The sequence below is a fragment of the Hippichthys cyanospilos genome, chromosome 5 (genome assembly GCF_059441005.1).
Source record: "Hippichthys cyanospilos isolate Australia breed blue-spotted pipefish chromosome 5, RoL_Hcya_1.0, whole genome shotgun sequence".
NCBI lineage: Eukaryota > Metazoa > Chordata > Actinopteri > Syngnathiformes > Syngnathidae > Hippichthys > Hippichthys cyanospilos.
This window is the reverse complement of record NC_142373.1, coordinates 22,628,529-22,648,157: the sequence shown is the minus strand read 5'-3', so window position 1 is coordinate 22,648,157 and position 19,629 is coordinate 22,628,529. Positions and strand designations below refer to the sequence as shown.

Here is a 19,629-nt window from a genome sequence, read left to right as displayed (position 1 = left end):
ATCTGCTATTGTGGTTCTGATGTACTACTTTTGATCTCTGTGTAAAAGAAGCAGATGCAACGAACCATATTTGAGCAGGATCTTTTTCAGGGTACTCTGAAAGATATGTGGGAATCTGATACCAAAAAAAAAAACGACAAGCTGCAATGAACAGAAATAAGAAAAGGTCCCAGCTGGAATCATATAGCAAAGAGAGTTTTCTTTCTTTTTTTCCCAGTACAGTGCTGTATTTGTACACAGTTAGAAGACCATTTAAAATTCAAGTTGGCAATGGTGTTTATCTTTTGTAGTGTTCACAAAACAAATCAGGAAGGCAATGCTGATGTAAAGGTACAGAGGTGTGTGTGTGTGTGTGTGTGTGTGTGTGTGTGGGGGGGGGGGGGGGGGATTCAGGAAGTCATCAAAAAGATTCCACTTGGAGTCAGTAATAGATTTCCTGACCATGGGTGTATTATGGGTGTTCGCAGAGTGCTGGTGGAAATGTCTGCTGATTGACACAGGCCACATTTGACGTGGACATGCTGCCGACTATTTGGATTGGAACGCTACAACATTTTAAATAAATGTTCTAAGGAAAATTGCGTTCGTCACAAGAATAATAGGAAATAGAGCCTTTTCTAGACATTTTTGCCTCGTGTATGTTGCTATTTTTAGCCTGAAACGTTTGTTATGATGTTCTAAAACAATGACAAGTGACACAGGCAGGAAGCTTTTAGGTCAACAAGTGGAAGAGGGAAGCTTTGAATGAAGCCTGTAAAAGTGAAGAACTAGGCGCTGTTTGGTAAGAGAAAACATTTGAAAAAAGAAATCAACTGAATTCCTCATTTTATTTGATTGTCTTATTGTATTTAATTGTATGATGAGTTTAATTATTACTTTTATGTGTTTGGTTTCACAGTTAATGTCAAAAGGATGCCCAGGGAAGTCAGAACCACATTGACCTCACATGCTTGCTGGACCAGTAACACCTTGAATCAGCGGAATTTTCAGATCCAGAACATGCAAGGATCATTTGGTACATTAAGCGTTTTCCTTAGAACACAATGTTTTTTTTTTTTTTATTATTTTACATATTTTTTTTTAAGATCCGTTGATGCCAAAATCAAAATGACTATTACATTTCAATTAATTACCTAGTCCAAGGAAAAACATGGACAGGGACAGGGACATGGACAGTAGAGCAGATCTTCCCACTCCACTTGCTTCATGAGTCCATTAACTATATGAAACATTTTAGTTTTAATCTTTCCCATGTTCTACTGCAAGAAATGTCTTTCAATTTTTTTTATTTTGTTATGTTTTCTGAATGTCATTAAATGTCTCCAATTAAAGATAGATAGATAGATAGATAGATAGATAGATAGATAGATAGATAGATAGATAGATAGATAGATAGATAGATAGATAGATAGATAGATAGATAGATAGATAGATAGATAGATAGATAGATAGATAGATAGATAGATAGATAGATAGATAGATAGATAGATAGATAGACGACTTGGACCGCTGAAAATGTTACAATGTTACACTATGTTTTCGGGAGCCACAGCTGCCCAATAGGGGCCAGAACAGAATGACTGCAAGATAACGTGTGCAATGGGAAAGCAATAGTGACAGGAAGCGATTGCCACGGATGCCAGACATGACAGACAGCAACAGTGAAACAGAGAGAGTGAGAGAGAGAAAACCTTACTGAGTGGCAGAATGTGTTACCCTGCATTCTGTTGGAGAAAGTTTTGACAGATTGTGGCTTGGAAAACAGCCGCCAAGAAGAGCATCCGGCATCATGAAGTAATTTAATGGGGACTCTCAGTGAACTCTTGACGTTTTACCACTGAATTGGAATGAGGATTTTCTGAAAGATTCACCTTACTTTACCCAAAATTGCACCAGTTCACAAGGCCTTTTTGATGTCATAAGCAATATGAAACAATGTTCAACCATGTTCGGATCTTTTTTTTTTTTTTTTCCTGTGGAGGAATGTACCCAGTGCTTTACTATTTTCTTACAAGTTGATGTATAAAGGTACATCTGAAAACTAACAATTGACAGCAATATATTGAAAAAGTAAATAAAATAACTTTTACATACAGGTGTTTTAGTAGTTAAAGAAAAACAGTTATTTGGTTAGTACCAATTAGGACATTAGTTGCATAAACCTGACGTCAGTCGGTACTCAACTGATTTGATAAACAGATATCCGTGCACAAACTTCAATGCCTGATGGGAATCCTGTGAGAGCTCTCCTGTGTTTGTTTCATCGTATTATGCTGATTTATTCTTGCTGTCCAATAACATGATTTTTAAGCAGTGAATATTTTACATCTGCTTCATTTAACGCCATTTCTTATGCCCATTGATATTCCCTTCGATGAACTGTTAGGCTCTTGCATTAATTGAAATGACCACTGCTTTAATGACTACTGCCTGCTTTTAGGCTCTGGCACTTTAAACCAAGCAGTTGATTCCTCCTTTCCATTTTTAGGCCGCACAGAGCATCATTTAGCTGTGAATTAATTTTCATGTTTGGATCAACCCTGCTGAGGTGTGATGCCACAAGTGCATAATTACAGAAGCGCTACGTAAGATAAAAGGTAATCTTTAGTCTTGTGGGTATTTACGGCCAGACGCTAAAATCCGAGTGAGGCGTCAGTGGAGGACAATGGAAGAATACATCTGCTGGTTTGTGAAAGGGCGTACGCGGAGGACTTGTGCAATTGTGTTCATGTGTGTATCTGGTCTCATCACGGGATGAGACACGCACCCACAGCCACAGCTCAAACACCAGCAGTCCTTAACAAGGTGTGTCTAATGCTCCTATTTAATGTTTGGGCGTTCAGTGGCGCGTGGCCTAAGGTTTTTTTTTTTTTTCTTTTGGCAGGGGTGCGCCAAGACACTGACAGCTGTGGCCCAAACTGCAGACAAAAGCCGAAAGGAAGTACCGCATCATCGAAGATTGGAGTAAAACGCTATACTGATTTGTTTGTGGTCAGGTCTATATGTCAGAGGCTAATTCAGTGCTAAACCTACTTTTCATGGTATGAAATTGCAAACAAATACAATCGTGAAAAAGTAGTAACATACGGAACGTTTAAAATAGAATGCACATAAGTTGGAAATTGCAGAAAAAACAGCTACAGTGTGAATCATTAAACTGTGAATTTGATAGAGTAACCACTAAGCGTTAAATATAGAATACCGGACAAAGTTTAAAAACTGCAAAAAATTCCATCAAGCCTTGTATCAAGTTTTGTTTTTTTGTTGTTGTTTTAATTCTCAGTGTGGACAAAGTGATGCAACACTTCCCCCTTTGTGCTGCAAGGGAAAGTAATCTGATGACTTAAGCTCATGCCAAAGATGTCGCTCGCTTGGGCTATTTTTTTTAGTTACTTGGGTATCTCAGATCCGTGTTTGAAAAAAACATTGGCAAAGGAAGGATATGCAAAAGTGCCATCAAAGAGTGGTTGCCAGTGAAGACAACAGTTCCAATACAATATCACATTTATCAGAGTGCAACTCAACATGTGCCACTCATTATCGAGGCAGATGACTAACTCGCGAGCATGGCTAATATCAGGTTGTTTCCACTCTGACGCTATTTCACTGAATGGAAAAAAGCAGAAAAGTGCTACCAAGTTTGGTAGAGTTTTGCTCTAACTATGCCAATAAGCATAAGCTCAGGATCCAGAACTCAAGTCCTAACCCCTAAAATTGTCCAATGTCAACACATCCGCCAGAAGATTGAACTGGCTTTTGAAAATATCAACCGGTTTAGCATGAGGGCATCAAACAGACAGCTGCGGATTTATTATCCTGTCAATGTGTGTTGTGTTTTCTTGTGTGTGTGCGTGTGTGTGTATATTTTTACAGCTTCACTTGTGTATTGTTCCGTTTTGTCCACAGCTGCAAGTGAATAAATGGCTTTATTTAACTTTATTGCTAGTAATGCAGACCTACGGTACCAATCTTGACTGACTGCCACCTCTAGAGGGATATCAGAATATTACAACAGGGATCAGTTCTCGGTCAGCCTAAACGTATGCATTTTAGAGAATGACTTCTGCACAGCTCTTAGAATTTATATGAGCTATGTCAATTTAAGGTAATTCCAGTGAAGAATTTGTGCTGATAAATGTTCATGCTGTGTGTGACTTCCCATGGAATTTTTGGGAAAACACTTGCAGCGATAACAAAATAGGATCTGAAACACCATTGTTATTATTCATCTTTTACAACACTTACTATGCTTCTACTTTGATAGGCCTACAAATAATTTTGAAGGAGTAGTAATTCCTTCATTACAACAAAGTAACATAAAATGTGTGTGGAAAAATCCACAAACTTCTGTCGAGTATGAGTCTGTCTGAACAATTTAATCAAAATCAATCTGCCTGCAGCCAAGTATCGCAAATGAGAATCTGCTCTCAGGTGCCTTATCTGCATCAACAAGGTGAACTAAATAAAATACAGTGGAGTCAAAGATGAAGACATTGGGTAATGGGCATTTGGCAAAATTTTCTCTATTAACATGGTGTGGATTTAGCTCATTATGCAAAAACTAACATTGCGGTCTCAAAGTTGGGTCCTTTCTAAAAGTGCTCCATAACTCCAAAATGTTTGAGAACCCCTGCTCTAGATGAAACCAAAGTTGTGTGTACTTGATCTGTTTAACTACAGCACAACCAGCCTAACCTTCGGGCAAAGCATGACTTCACTAGCATGACCAAAGATGCTAACACTGGTGAAATAAGAAGCAATCATCAAGCTACACTATAAGAGTGCAGACTCGAACTTCTACAAATGTACATATATATTTGTTGTCAAATTGAATATGATGCTGAAAAAAAGCACTTATGTTTGGCTTAAATTATTTTTTTCTTTGTTTTGTTTCCGTAAACATTTGCAATGAGGGTCCTTGGATAATTTGCTTTCTAAAAGGGGTCCCTGATTCAATAATGTTTGAGAACCCATGCTTTAGCGCACTGACGTTCGCAGCTCTGGGGGTCGCAGCCTAAATTATTTAAAGGTGATTGAAAAAAAAATATTTGGCAAACAGAAATCTTAAGGATCAACATCAATTAGCATTATCAGTCCAATTTAATGAATAAGGATGAGCATGCAATTAATCAGTTTGTCTGAGTTTAGTTTGTTTTGCATGCAAATGATTCACTTGTCCGATACAATAAATTACTAAATCATGCAGAAAAGATTAGAAATACTACCAAGACAGGGGACATCGATTACCGCAGCATAATCAACTCTGCATTTCTGCAAATGGTAAGAGTCTGTGTCTGATGAGAAAGTTCAGGCCCTCATTAATACGAGTGGCTGTGTCCTTAGAGGGCATTAGTACAGGCATTATCTTGTTGTGCCAGACAGTTCCGTAGTAAACACCCTGGCAGAGGGCCTCGTCCTCGTAGTAAACTGATGTGACTGCACAGTCGCGACAGAATTGTGGAGCCGTCCTGGCACAGAGATATGGGTCATGCTAGGTTGTCCTCTCGCTCACCCCGGCAGTCGAGCCCAAACCCTGATGAGATTAGCTTGGCCAGCCAGGAGGCTCAGTAGTTGCGAGAAGAAGAAAAAAAAAAAAAAAAGAAACACCACTGATTGTGCGGGCACGGCCGTTGGATCCCCTTGAACTTGCTCACTTTCCCTTGTATTGAGCTGTAACTTGAATGGATCCAACCATGACTGATATCCAGTAGGCGCAGGGTGGTGACAACACAACTTTAATATGCACCGCTTAAAAAAAGACTAAATCAACACCTAAACTGGGTTAGGGTTAGCCTTGAAGCTTAAGATTTTGGGGTTGTGTCAGAGAAATCTGACCTCTCGACCAGTCAGAGTTAAATTACTGCTAAAAAATGGGATTAGGCAGCTTTGAATGCCAGGGTAATCACTCCATCAGCACTGGCCAAGAGAGAAGCCCTCTTTAAGGCGAAGAAGGGGTGGCTTTTATATAGCAGAGCGCTTTGATTACAGCACAGTCTTAAAACCCGCATCCGATGAGTAAAGACAAGTGCTTGGTCCTCCTTCGCGTTTACTGGGTGAGTATGCCTCCTGGGTTCCTGTAAATAAGTGACGTCACAGAGCTTAATGATGCCCAGACGAGACTCAGCAGGGTCTAAAGAATGGAGCGAAACAGTCAACTGTACTAGTTCTTTACATAATCTCTTAGCACACTGAGTAATGAACATGAGTATACGCTATTCCAGGGCCCTATGGTGAAGAAACACATTCCCCTATCTGAGAATGACTGAAGTGAAGATGTTCAACATGATCTTCATTTATGAACACTGCTGGTGTGTGGTAGTGACAGTTGTTTCCAGTATAAAAAGGCAAATCATAAAGCCCGGCTGGAGGAAACAGGATAAGTGCTTGAGCCAAGGCAGTAAAAAGCTCTCTGGGAAACTTGAAAGCCACACAAATTAAGTCTGCGTCTGCCATCTGGAAACAATAAACAAACAAAAACCCAGCAGCCAAACAAACATCATGGAAGGCAGACAGCGATGCAAAGATGGGAGTGCAAATGAGTGACAGGGAGAGGAGAGTGCAAAGAGATGCGCATCATTAGCGGACACTGATGGGAAAACAGAGACGAGGCTTTGTCAAAGACAAAAAAAGGCTGATGCTAAGGAGACGACCCTGCTGTTTCGAATGTGTGTGGTAGAACTGCAACCTGGTTCTAATGAAGTGTAGCGCTCACAGGAGGCCGGCTGTCTGCAACTCATGCCAATGATGTGATGGGGCCGGCAACACAGTACCGAACCAATAGTAACCAATTTTTTGGAATTGTGAATCATCACTTTTTTTTTTTTTTTTTTTACATAAATCCCCTACAATGGACAGTACAAGCCGAAGACGAGTCATTGCTGTTTCACTGAGTCTATTATCAACATCTGAATCATTTGGAGACTAATGCAAAAAGCAACAAATGAAGTTATCATTGCCTACCCCTTATGTCTGTGGTATAAATATGAAAGGCAACCACGCCATTCATGACACCTTGTACAATACTGTTTATCCATGTAATGTCATGTACTACACATACTACAACTGTAAAAAAACAAAACAAAACAAAAAAACACTTCATAACAATTTCTGACATGCCTGGTTGCAAGTGCCAATTGCCCTTTGAATTGACATGTATGAGGACAAAAACAACATTGAAATCCTCCATGAGTTGGCTGACTCAGGGAGTGGGGATACCAAACAACATAACGTCAAATATATAAATCAAAATATATAAATATCCTATTCAGAAAATCAAGCAATAATGTTAATATTTTTCTGTCAGCTCGTCCAAAACCATTGTTTTTTTCGACGATGTTCTAGTTGTTTTAAATACATTTGCATCAAATATGGTGACAAGAACTGTAGAATTTTTAATTTTGACGAAACAACACAATTAAAAAAAAACCTTATACTGACTGTCCTTTGTCTTTTTTTTTTTTTTTGCTGTGCCAACACAATGACTCCCACCACAAGTTAAAGTACATTCAACTTATTTCCACTTCAAAGTTACATGAGAATTGTTTTTTTTCTTCTTCTTTTAAATACAAAATGTTGTGCCACACATGATTTGGGGTGGGCACAAGGGAATAAAAAAATAGTATTAAAAAGTACAATTTTATATATATATATATATATATATATATATATATATATATATATATATATATATATATATATATATATATACACATACACACATATATATATATATATATATATATATATATATATATATATATATATATATATATATATATATATATATTATATATATATACACATACACACACATATATATATATATATATATTATATATATATATATATATATATATAAATAAAACATAACATATGATTAGATGATCCTAAAAGGGAAAGTCACGTAAATAATTAGAATTACATTAAGACATTTATCATGTGTCATCACTAGTTTAAATATAGCATTCTGAAAAAAAAAAAAAATGACAAAATCCACCCATTTTTATGCATCCAGCTGTTTTGTCAATTGCTGTCGACTGAAAATTACATCCCAGTTGCTCAGCCATCAAACCACTGATCAGCAATTCAGCCAGGTTTTTAATGGTTTGGTACAACATGAATGAACACTCACTAAATGTAACTTGTCCTCCTTCAAGCATTACATCGTCTCTACCGTCCCGAGTGGATAATTTACACGCCTGCTGCCTTCTTGGATATGGTAGTCAATACTCCAATGGCCCACACAAAGAATGGCATCCATGTGGCTTCAACATTTCTTCTACTATATTGCTATGAGATGTATATCAAACATCCAGGTGGAATAGTCTAGAGAAGTTTGTCCAACATGTGCCCCTGCTGTGCCTCCTCTATAAAAAGTAAATCCCATTACACATTAGGGTGTTGCATATCAGAGAGCAAATGCTGCTAAATTAGAATTCATCGTTCTGGAACTGACTAATCGTCACCATGGCAATGAGCCAACTTCATAGGCGTGAGAAGACCAAAATGACCATCTTCATTACCCGACAACAGAGGTGGTTCCTGGGTTGCATTGAATATTCAAAAGAACCTTATTTAATAGTTTACAAAAATCTGGCTTACTGCAAACCTGGAAGTAATATCCTGCCCACACACACCTAAACTGCTAGCAAATTAATACTGCACTGCACTATAACAACAAGCTTGTTAAGGAGGCTATTAGAGATGATTACTCATACTGGGAGTGGGCAAAGTTGGCACCATAAATAAGTAAATGTGTAAATAATGTTTAGAGCACCACATTGAATGGGGTGTGCCGAAAAGGTTCCACGACTGGTATCTAAGTGAAAAAAACTTTACAGGTTTGTGAGTAATCACAGGATTTTCCATCAGTGATTAACCACTTCTAGGTTTTCTGCTCATCAATACCACATTCCAGCAATGTGTGCAAGGAGGCCCTGAGGAGGTTACTTGAGCAGGGTGATTTTTTTTTGTTTGTTTTTTTCTGCGATTGTACACAAAAGATGCAAAACTAATATGATGTTTGACTGAGAAAAACGCACGTTTTTTGTCTTTGCCAGAGAGCAGACTCACTAAATAAAGGTCCATCTTCATCTGTCTTTGTGCCAGTGACTCTGCTCTAAGTTTGGTGTCAAAAGTTGGCAGGGCTCAACTGCCACAGGAAGTAAATAAGACTAAGTTCAGGGCTTCTTTTTTGTTTAATGCTTTATAATGTAAGCAATGATATCACAGTATTAACAGTTAACTTTTACAGTCCTATTTCAAATCTAAAATGTTCCTCTTGGAAGTATTCCCACTGGTGTTTAAAAGTACCGGAATCAGTCAAAGTGAGTATGGATTTAGCAGTCAAAATGTCATTTTTTGTTATTTCAAAGCCAATTTATTCCAAATATCGCATCGCTATGCTTATTCGGTAGGCTTTAAGTTGAGGATGCAGCTAATGCTACTGCCCTTCTAGCCGCTGCAGCAGGATTTGCTTGCTTGCTTGCTATTTCTTAAGATGAAGTTCTACCCTTGCGTTTGCATGTGCCCCCTGGTGGAAGGATGACTATGATTGAAAGTGATTGATTTGACAGCCAACTTTTTAAATGTTAATATCACCCGGAATCAGCTTAATTATTTGTGGCCAATATCGTGATCGCGATTAAAATTCGATTAATTGTGCAGCCCTAATACAAACCTATCCGGACTTGACACGAGTTTATCACTGCCAGCATCAAATCAACTGTCCCTTTTGTTTGGCTGTTTGCATTAGATATTGCAAAAGATAGACAGTGATCACTTGTTATACATGAGATTGGATCAGCTGTACGCAATTGGGCAATATACTTGGAGTTCTCCACATTCTTTTATATCATGAATGGAAAAACATTTTAAATGTGGTACTCATTTGAACATATTCAGAATTCCAGAATTCTGACATAAAACCAACATAAAATCCATCCATCCATTTATTTTCTCGAGCCATATGTCATCATAAGGGTGGCAGGCTTGCTGGCGCCTGTCTTGGCTGGATACGGGCAGTAGATATTTCTCGAAATATCCCACAAGACATGAGCACACCCCACTGAGGTTTTCGATTAATATAGTCATGTCCAAAGTCCGGCCCGGGGGCCAAATGCGGCTCGTCGTCAATTTCCATCCGGCCAGAGGCCTGCGCCATAAAATCAATAACGTCTAGCCCGCATGGAGAATTAATACATTGGGCAGCAGCGCTTTTACCTGCGTGTGCTAAATGCTGCGATCTATATTCTATAGTTAGGAACAGCAAATTAGTACATGCGTAATTGACTGTATGAGCCCCTAATTTTCTAAAATGGCGACAATCAACATAAGGAGGAAAGTTGCGCTGCAGTGTGACGCAGAGAGCCGCGGTAAGCGGCTGCAGCTTCCTCTCGCCAACTTTTACCGACAGCTGGATAAGGACAAGTTCCGAGTGATTCGAGCATTTGGTAAGAAAATGCTAACCTTGTCCGGGTCGACGTATTCCTGTGAGAAGATATTCTTGGTTATGAACTAAATTAGAGCTGTGTGGCACGGCTATCGTACTCTCACTTACAAGACATTTTGCGCATCCATACTACTGTCATAGAGCCAGACCTTATTTTAAATGAGTCCTGCACTTGTTGATATGACTATTACTTGTTCATTTCTCTGTTATTGTGTTTAAAAATTCTATAAATATTAAACTGACGTGGTGAGATTTTGTTTGTTTGAAATGTAATTTGCACCCAAGAGTACAATTACTTCTGTTCAACTGTTACGAAAACGTTAGTGTTAAAAAATAGTGAAGTTAAGTGAATATTCAATTTCAATATTTAATGTCTATTCAATTTTTATATGCATGTTTCAAATTAGCCAAAACCCTTGCTTAAGATAGCTGAAATTAAAATAAAAATGCAAATGTTAAACAGAGAACGGCCCGCTGAAATATATCTAAATTAAATGCGGTTATATGTAAAGTACGCCCGCCAAGGTTGGCCCCCCTACATTTTTAACACACCAAATCTGGCCCCCATTTGCAAAACGTTTGGACACCCCTGGATTAATAGGTTAACTCAGGCTGTACTAGTTAGCAGCATCACTTGTTGAGTGAGTAGCATGTTTTTATAGTTGGTCTGACACGCATTGGTTTGACAGGTAAGGCAAATCTGTGAGGGAACAATTTTTTTAGTTGAGCTTAAATGTTTTAAAAAAGCTTGAGTGGGTGAGCAAACTCGTAAGATTCATTATTAATTCAATATTAATCACTTTTCAAAATAGTTAAAGTAGATGGTTTTCTATTTTATAGTGGTTAACTTTGTTGACAAATGACATTCACAAAGATTTTGTCAATTTTCAGTATAGTATTTTGCAGGTATAAAATGATAAAGCCGACAGTTAAAAAAAAAAAAAAAAAAACAATCTCGGCATGAAGTACGGCATGAAAAAGTATTTTCAAATTGTAAAAAATATGTGAGGTTATGATTAAGTGTACGTAACTGCATTTACTACAACCTGAGGCCAAAATTCCAACAGACTATCCCCAAGAGCAGAAACACACTACGGTTATGCTGTTCTGAAAAACAAAGAAAATCCCATGTTTCGTTTTAATACTTAACTCCAAAACATATATGACCTATTAGCCAAGAACAAAATTCTTTTGTTGCAATATTCACATATTCCTGCCTGATTCTGTTTGTACAGATGTGCAGTCCAAGGGCCCGAAGTCCTTTTTTTTTTTTTTTTTAACCCCTTGACGGCTGAAGATGTGCTGTTGATCAAAGGCTTCTGTGCTGGAGTTGAGACACTTGCTTTGGCTGTTTTCATTGCCTCTGGGGGATACAGGCTAACTGATCCATCTGTTGGCCCCATGGATCTACCTTTCGCCAGGACAAGTGTAGTGTGGGGCCCCTTCCCTCTCACTGCCTACCCACCCCTCCCCTCCATTCAGCACGTTTACTCAGCTGGCCCCCCACACCAGCCGCCAGAGTTTGTTTATGCATAGCAACATGTGTTAACTTAATGCTCTGTAACACATTTCAAAGACAAGCTTAGCTGGCTCAACAACGGGTAATGGAGCCATTTATTGATGCACTGCATTGAAAATGATGGTCATAAATGAAGAGGCTTGATGGGCGAACCATCCACATTAGTTGAGAAAGAATAATTACAACTGACTACGATGCAAGACCTAAAGCAGTGATTCACTGTTTATCTCGTGGAATATATTCCACAAACACCTGTAATAGGTGAAAATCCACAATATTAAGCGACCATATCATTTTATATAATTTAGAATTTTCTTTTTTTTTATGTAGTTTTACCTATCCCTTGCTGTTAAAACACACTTAAACTAGAGAGCATGTTTTAAGAATAATCTAAAGAGCCCGTTCTCTTTGTCTTACGTGCATAGTTCTCCTAATTAGATTTCATATTTGATTGCTTCACGCACTTTTTCCCTAGATGTGGGGTGGGCAGAAAGTGACAAAAGGTAGAGGTGGGCAGCCTCGCTACTATGGAGCTCTGCTGCTTGTTCTGCACTGAGCACTGCCCAACATGTTGCATCAAAATGTTGCATGACACTGAAGGCATTCAATTCTAAATTCTGACTCCAGCACAGAAGTATTCAAACAGGATTTCTTAACCAACACAGACATATGTAAGGTAGAGTTTCAAAAATATGTATTAAACACACAACAGAGGTGACTGCAAAGTGTGAACTTTGAACCACAATATAGTGGGGAAATCCTGTGTACCAATGAAACCTCTGAAGAACACAATTCAACAATTCATCAAACACAATTCATTACCAAAGGAAATAAAAGCAATGAAAATAATCCTGCCTGGATGAAACTGTAACTTTAAATCATAATATTTATTGACCAATATTTGGGTCAATGTAGTCCAGAATTGGGGGACATTTGGCTTGAAAATTCTTGAAAACTAAACCTTTTCTGATTTTCTGCAATAGTTCATGGTAATTGTTTTTATGACAATATTTATTTGGTGTGTAGACTATTACCATTTACGAAGGTTAGCTTTCGCCCAGGCGTAGAAGCTAGGTGTTAACTGGTGACCAAGAGGACATTTTATTTACTTATCTAAATAAGGAAAGAAAAACAAATGTCTTATTCTGATCAGAATCATACCCGTGTTGCATAAGAATGAGCAAGATATTCAATGAAGGTTTATGATGTTAAAATAAAATATAAAAATAAGTAGAGAGGATATACCTTTACTCTACACATTCTCTTGGAAAATTCTTTGATAATGTTAAGCCCAGCGAATGATTCACTGCTTTTGTCTTTTTTTTTTTCCAAAAAAAAAAAAAAAAAAAAAATATATATATATATATATATATATATATATATATATATATATATATATTTATTAGGTCAATAAACATTGAAATAGTTATTTTCAGATCTAGGAATTAGGCAAAAGATGGAAGTAGTTGAAGAAGTTGGTTACACAAACCCATTGGTTGTTTTCCCACCTGATGGGATTATGGCCACACACCCACAAACACTTCGAGCTCTCAGCTTCCAGTGCCAATCAATGAGGAAATGAGGTGTCAACACGCGGGTGTTTATTCAAACACTCATTTATTTTTCTACCGGAAGCCAAAGCCAGCTCGAGCACAGACGACACCAGATGAGTGAGGGAATTTTCATCGAGGATTTCCCTCTGCTATACAAATAAATCTGAAACAAATGTATGTCATTCTAGTATTAGGACTATTCAAGGCTTTACCCTTACAATCAGAAGTACTTGTAATGGAGAAAAATATCAATATTGTGATAGATGTTGCTATAATTCATGATGCAGATATGTGACAGTGATTTAAACTCTCAAGGAAGTACAAAGTCATCACCAATGTCAAACTTCTCTAAACTTTGTAGAATATAGACGATTATTCAATTATTGGAAAATTTCAAAATAAAATGAAATTTTTGGACAGTCCAAATTAATACTTGAAGCCAACACAACTCACTGGAATTGGATTAGCTTCCTTTTAAGAGCCAAAAGTCCCATCACAATTTGTATTTCTTTGATTTTACCAATGTTGGGCTTAACTGTACCCATTAGATACTAGTGTCTCTGATGATATATAGGCAGTGTGATGAACCGCATGTTGATTGGATAATCTGTCTGGGGCAGAATCTCTTTTTGATTGACACTGAAAAAAGCTAGTCAATATATGATGCAGGCCAGAAAAAAATGGACTTTCCTTGTTTGAATAACCAGCAGCCCTCCATGTAAGCAAACTGATTACCTTTATTTTAAATTAAAACATGTGGGTTTTTTTTTCTTTGGAATCAAACAAGTGACTGAATCATAAATTATTTAAGTCAATTTCAAACAATGGCATTTTTTTTAATAATGGCAAAAAAAAAATCACAGCATGTTTTTAAATCAATGTAATGAATACATTTTAAATAATTGTTACTTTCAGCTCTAATTATAGTTGAATCCTAAATTTAACATTGCGAGATGTTAGATTGCTCTTGTATACAATAAACAATGAAAATAATGCCAAAAACGATAAAACAGAAACCAGACTTTGCTAGGATCTTCTAATTTGTTGATAACCAGTACATAATCATTGTTCTGCACGTAAGGAGGAGGATTTGGACCTAGAAGTGGAAAAGTAGAAACGTTTTTGTACAAACACAAATCTAACGTAACTCCAGCAAGTATCAGAAACACAACATAAACACTGTATTGCACATAAGGAGGAGGATTTAGGCCCAGAAGTATCCAAGGTGGAAAAGTAGAAACGTTTTTGTTCAAAACCAAATCCAACGTTATGACAACGAGTATCAGAACCCCGACACATAAAATAGACTCGGAAACTAAGAAGACGGCTTGACGATCTGACAATGTGTCACTGAAAACCTGGATCTTAAATACTCGACTAGGAGACAGTCCATTCTAAATACAGTCATTGCCACTTAAAAAAACATATTTGAAAGTTGAAAAAGTTCTGAACCAATTGAGGCCAAACCCCGCCATGTAAAGCATTCTAACAAACATGGGCACTTGCCTCGCGTCTTGTAATTGAAAACGTTATAGGGGCGCATTACATTTGAGCTTTTTATAAGCATTACTATAAAGCCCTAGCAGGCCCAAAGAGGGGAAACTGCCCATTAACTTATGAGGCCCAGGCCTTGGCTTTCTTAATTGACAAGCTCCAGGCTACTTTCATCACTTGTCGACTTCATAGCAGAAGCCAACGCTTCCTCCCAGGATGCCTGTTGCATCTTTGACGTGAGGGTGTCGGTGACAAAGAGCAGTCTGCCGCCAGTGTCGAGGCGAAGCGAGGGCGGCTTTAGGCTGTTCATAAAACAAAACAACATGCACGCACATTCCTCTTTGCGGTCTCGGCCGTCTGAGCATTTAACCTTGTAGACGCCGCTTCCCTCGAGTCACAACGGATCCAATTAGGAAGATGTGACCCTTTGTTGAGGCTGTAAACTGCACCTATTATATTTATTACCTCCGCCAAGTGTTAAACGAAAGGGCGATGGGCATTTTGTTGGGCTGTTAGTCCGTAGGATTATGTAAAACCGATGAAACTTTTTTTTTGTTTTTTTTTTTTGGCAAAGACCAAATAATAACACAGCCACACAAAATTGAATGTTGTTTTTTTTTTTTTTTTTTTTAACATTTTTACCTTTACCATATATGTTGGGTCAGTTGAGATTTTTTTTTCTCATTTACAAGATGAACCTTGTTCACCTTGTACACACAGTAATTTCATTTGACATGAAAAGAGAAAACACAACCAACAGATGCGATGTTGATTCTCTCTAACTACAAATTGTTTGCAGTCTAAAGAATCACATACGAATCACATGCAAACTATGGAAGAAGAACCTATGAGGGCAGCATTACACTCTTCAAATCGACAAAAACAATGAAACATGAGTTGTGAATGTTCAATGTTCTGTTGAATGGAGTTGCCATAGAATTTTAAACATGTTCTGAAAAATCCTTTGATTATTCGCTAAAACGATCGGAAGGGGAAAGATAATTATCATGTAAGAATACTTTCTTCCATTTACAAAAATGCAGTTACAAATGATTTATATAAATAGTGAATCAAAGTCTGGTCAAATAATCATGCATCTACCATTTTTGCAGTTAGTCCACTTGCTTTTGGACCAATTGATGAGCTTCACCTTTATTAGCCAAAGGGAAAATAAGGCCTCTCAAATGACTTGTCAAGCAATCAATCCTCAAATAGATCAGTATTAAACCGTGTCATATCTTCACTATCTCTTGAGATGTTTTGGGTTAAATTCTCAGTTGGTCTTCGGCTCACTAAAGAAGCTACAGTGCTCTTGTTTGCCTGCATCCCCGCGTCCAAGACGCATTGTTTTTGATGGGGACATATACGTTCAAACCACGGTTTGAAATTTTATTAACATCAAAAGGTGGAGCATCATCCAACTACTCTTTTATTCAACAAAACTTAACGTTTTTACCAACATTTTTATCAACTTCCTCTGCCATGTTTGTTTTCATATCTCGGACAACCATGCTTTCAGGAAAAACTTCAAAATAAAATTGTCCCAATGCTATTCATTTAGCATTACTTGATAACCCACGTTTATTTTGAAGCATTGTCTGACTTTGTTACAGTCCTGAGAGTCCTCCCGTCAGCGAAGGGGGAAATCGGAACGAAATGAGAATCACAAGAAGAAATCGGTAAGTTTATTGTTTTGAATTGACTTGAGGTCTAACGCCGAGATAGATATCAAAGTTATTCACCTGGAGCAGAGATAAAGCAGCGAGGATTGAGGGAGGTAAATGAAGTCCTCGCTAGCTAGGCAACATAAGCCTGTCTTAAGTTCAGTTAAGATAGCTAACTTTATTGCTTGTGTCAAGCCTAACATATTCACTTGCTGTATGAGCTGTCGGGGGAACATGCATTAATATAGTAATTCATTGCAACTGTATTCAGTCCACATAACGTGCATGTGAACAATTAAAATTGTAATTTTTTCATGTGTAGCTGCATAAAACATAATTCTGCTGATGGTCTGTTGGCTCTACGTAGATGATCATTTTGAGAATGCAGCATTGAGCTTGTGCTGGCACGGCAATGATTAACTTGACTCACAGACTGTTGCTCCAGGAGCCACGGGTCAACACAATGTTGTTCTGAAATTATGTTCAATAGCTACTTCACATAGCTAAGAAATCACCTAATTACATTGAGGATTTATGAACAGCGCCTGTTGCCAGCGTTTATCACAGTGTCTAGCATAAACTGGCTGCTCGCTAGCAGTAGTCGAGTTCTTCATATAATCTGGCGAGAGCGGTTGGATTACCTGTCAAAAGGCAAGTTTAATCGTTGCAAATTACTCGTTTAATGCTGATATCCTGACAGTGCCGCTCGTACTGATAACTTTTGAACACACACTCAAATGTCGTCAGTTGGCCTTTACTTTGTTTCATTAACTATTATCTATGGTGAAAGAGATCAAATATAATCCCAGATTATATTTATGTAAAATAAAAAATGTGGATTGTTAAAAAAATACATATGAATTAGACATTCACAAGTGTAAATGTGTCATGTGGTCTTTTGTGTTAATGTGTCTTTGACCAATAATAATTTAAAAAATAAATCAATAAATACATTTAAAAAAAAATAAATAAATGAAAAAAAAGATTTGTCTTGTATTGTTATCCTAATACCAAAATGCCCAAAGGCTGAAAAATGACTGGAGATACAAGGATTCCTCTTAATGCCGGATTTAAACTAGGGATAAGTCGAGAGAAATATAATTTTCTATTATTGTATACTGATTTAAAATAAATAAATAAATAAAAAACCTGCTGCAGATGTTCTAAGAGTCAGTGGTTGACTGCTGTCCTCAAGGGTAAGATGGGAGGAAGAATCAGGAAGAACCCCTTCTTGCCTGGATAAAATGTAAAGTGGGACGTGTAATGGGTACAGCGTTGAAATCTGCCACCAAAAGGAGGACACTGAACAAGCGTCAGCCCAGCATGGCAAATCCACGAAGGAATTATATTTGTACGAGCAAGTCATGAAAGATTTTGAGCGAGCAAGAATAAATTTTGCACATCAAAAAATATCTTGAGCGAGCAGATAAATTTTGAGCACCGAAAAAAAATATTCAGCGAGCAATGATGGATTTTGAGCACACATAAACATTTTGCTTGCTCAAAATCTCTCATTGCTCACTCACAATCGCCCTCCTTCCCTTGCTCAACATCTGGCTCTCTGTGTGCTCTCTTTGGTACACACATTACGAATGTGCCACAAACCCAGCCAATCAGACCAAGTAAAAGTACGTTGGTTGACTGTTTGGTCTCCAATTAGATTCGTTGTTGTGTTCACCCAGAAAGAGCAAACTAGATTGCGTCAACACGGACTTGGGCAGAAGAAGGTGAACTTCTTTGGAATCAATGAATGGGTGTTATTTTTTATTTTATTATTATTACTGTTTTGTATCATTTGTTAGGAGTACCTTGTTAAGTTTTTGTACTTTAACGATGTAAGTCCACCTCCAGGCCAAGTCGGTGTGACATGATCTTGTTTGCTTTTTACGGGTGAATGTGACAAGCAATCTAATTGCAAAAAAAACCTATACCGATAAACTGGCCATATTTCTAAGGTATTGGTCACTCTCTCGGAGCATATGTAATATAATAAACAAGGAATTTCATATGAGAAGAAGAAAAGGAAAACTACATTTTACGGCGAACCTGGAATAGTAAAACCAGTAATAAACTAATACATGATAAAGTATTTATTAATACATGCATACGTAAGTAAAGCCCAAATGGATGCTTTAACATATGCAGTACTTGTTTCTTAAATGTGTAAACTGAAGAAGCAGCTATACGATTAAAAGGGAAGTGCAATTTCACAATATGGGGTCAATGGACAGCAAGGTTTCATCACCTTTCAAGTTGCATTCATGAGGGTGACATTACAGCTAACGAGATGATCAAATGACAGCAGAATGAGGAACGAGCATGACTGACCTTAGCGGACTCTCTGGCTGCAAACATTTGGAATTAATCCAAAAGTGTGTTCAATATGAAAGCCAAACCAAGATAAACAAATCGCCAGCTTTGAGGCCAGAACCATATCAATTGCATTAAACGAAAATTGGCATGGAATGCGCCTTCTTGGTCTTATATACAACAGAACCGGTTAAGTAAACAAATAAAATGAAGCCTTCCTCGCAGAGAATTTACTCCGAAATATACTCTTGTTCGACCACAAAACTAGTAGAATATGCACCACGATTAGTTAAAGTAGTTCAACCGGGCCCATTTTTAAAACATTTCTGAAGGCAAAAGCGTCTTACAGAGCACAAAAGCTTGACTTACTGTTGCAAAAGTCGTTTGACAGTCCTCCCGACGGGCGCCGCCATCTTTCTTTGTTTAACGCCAGAATGAAGCACGTCAATTGGCTGTTTAGTATTTCTTTTTTCCGTGTGATTGGTCACTAAGGTTTAGAGGGCGGGCTCTGATGAAACATCAGCTCATTGGTCTTGAAGTTTCTGGGAGGATTTCTTAAAAAGACGCGGAGCCAATGAGTGTGCCACGAACAGATACATTGGCTGTACGAATGACCGAATGACCGAATAGCTGAATGAG

The 19,629-nt window shown here is 37.8% G+C and overlaps 1 protein-coding gene across 2 annotated transcripts in view; it reads right to left on the bottom strand.

Moving 5' to 3' along the window:
• Positions 1-19,409, bottom strand: part of LOC148424023 (citramalyl-CoA lyase, mitochondrial-like) — a 59,509-nt gene extending 40,100 nt beyond the window's left edge. For both annotated transcript variants that reach the window (XM_088415446.1, XM_088415447.1), the window contains exon 1: positions 19,360-19,409. In XM_088415446.1, the coding sequence (XP_088271572.1) occupies positions 19,360-19,403 (44 nt within the window). In that variant the 5' untranslated portion in view covers positions 19,404-19,409. The remainder of the gene's footprint in view (positions 1-19,359) is intronic.
• Between the last annotated feature and the right edge of the window lie 220 nt (positions 19,410-19,629).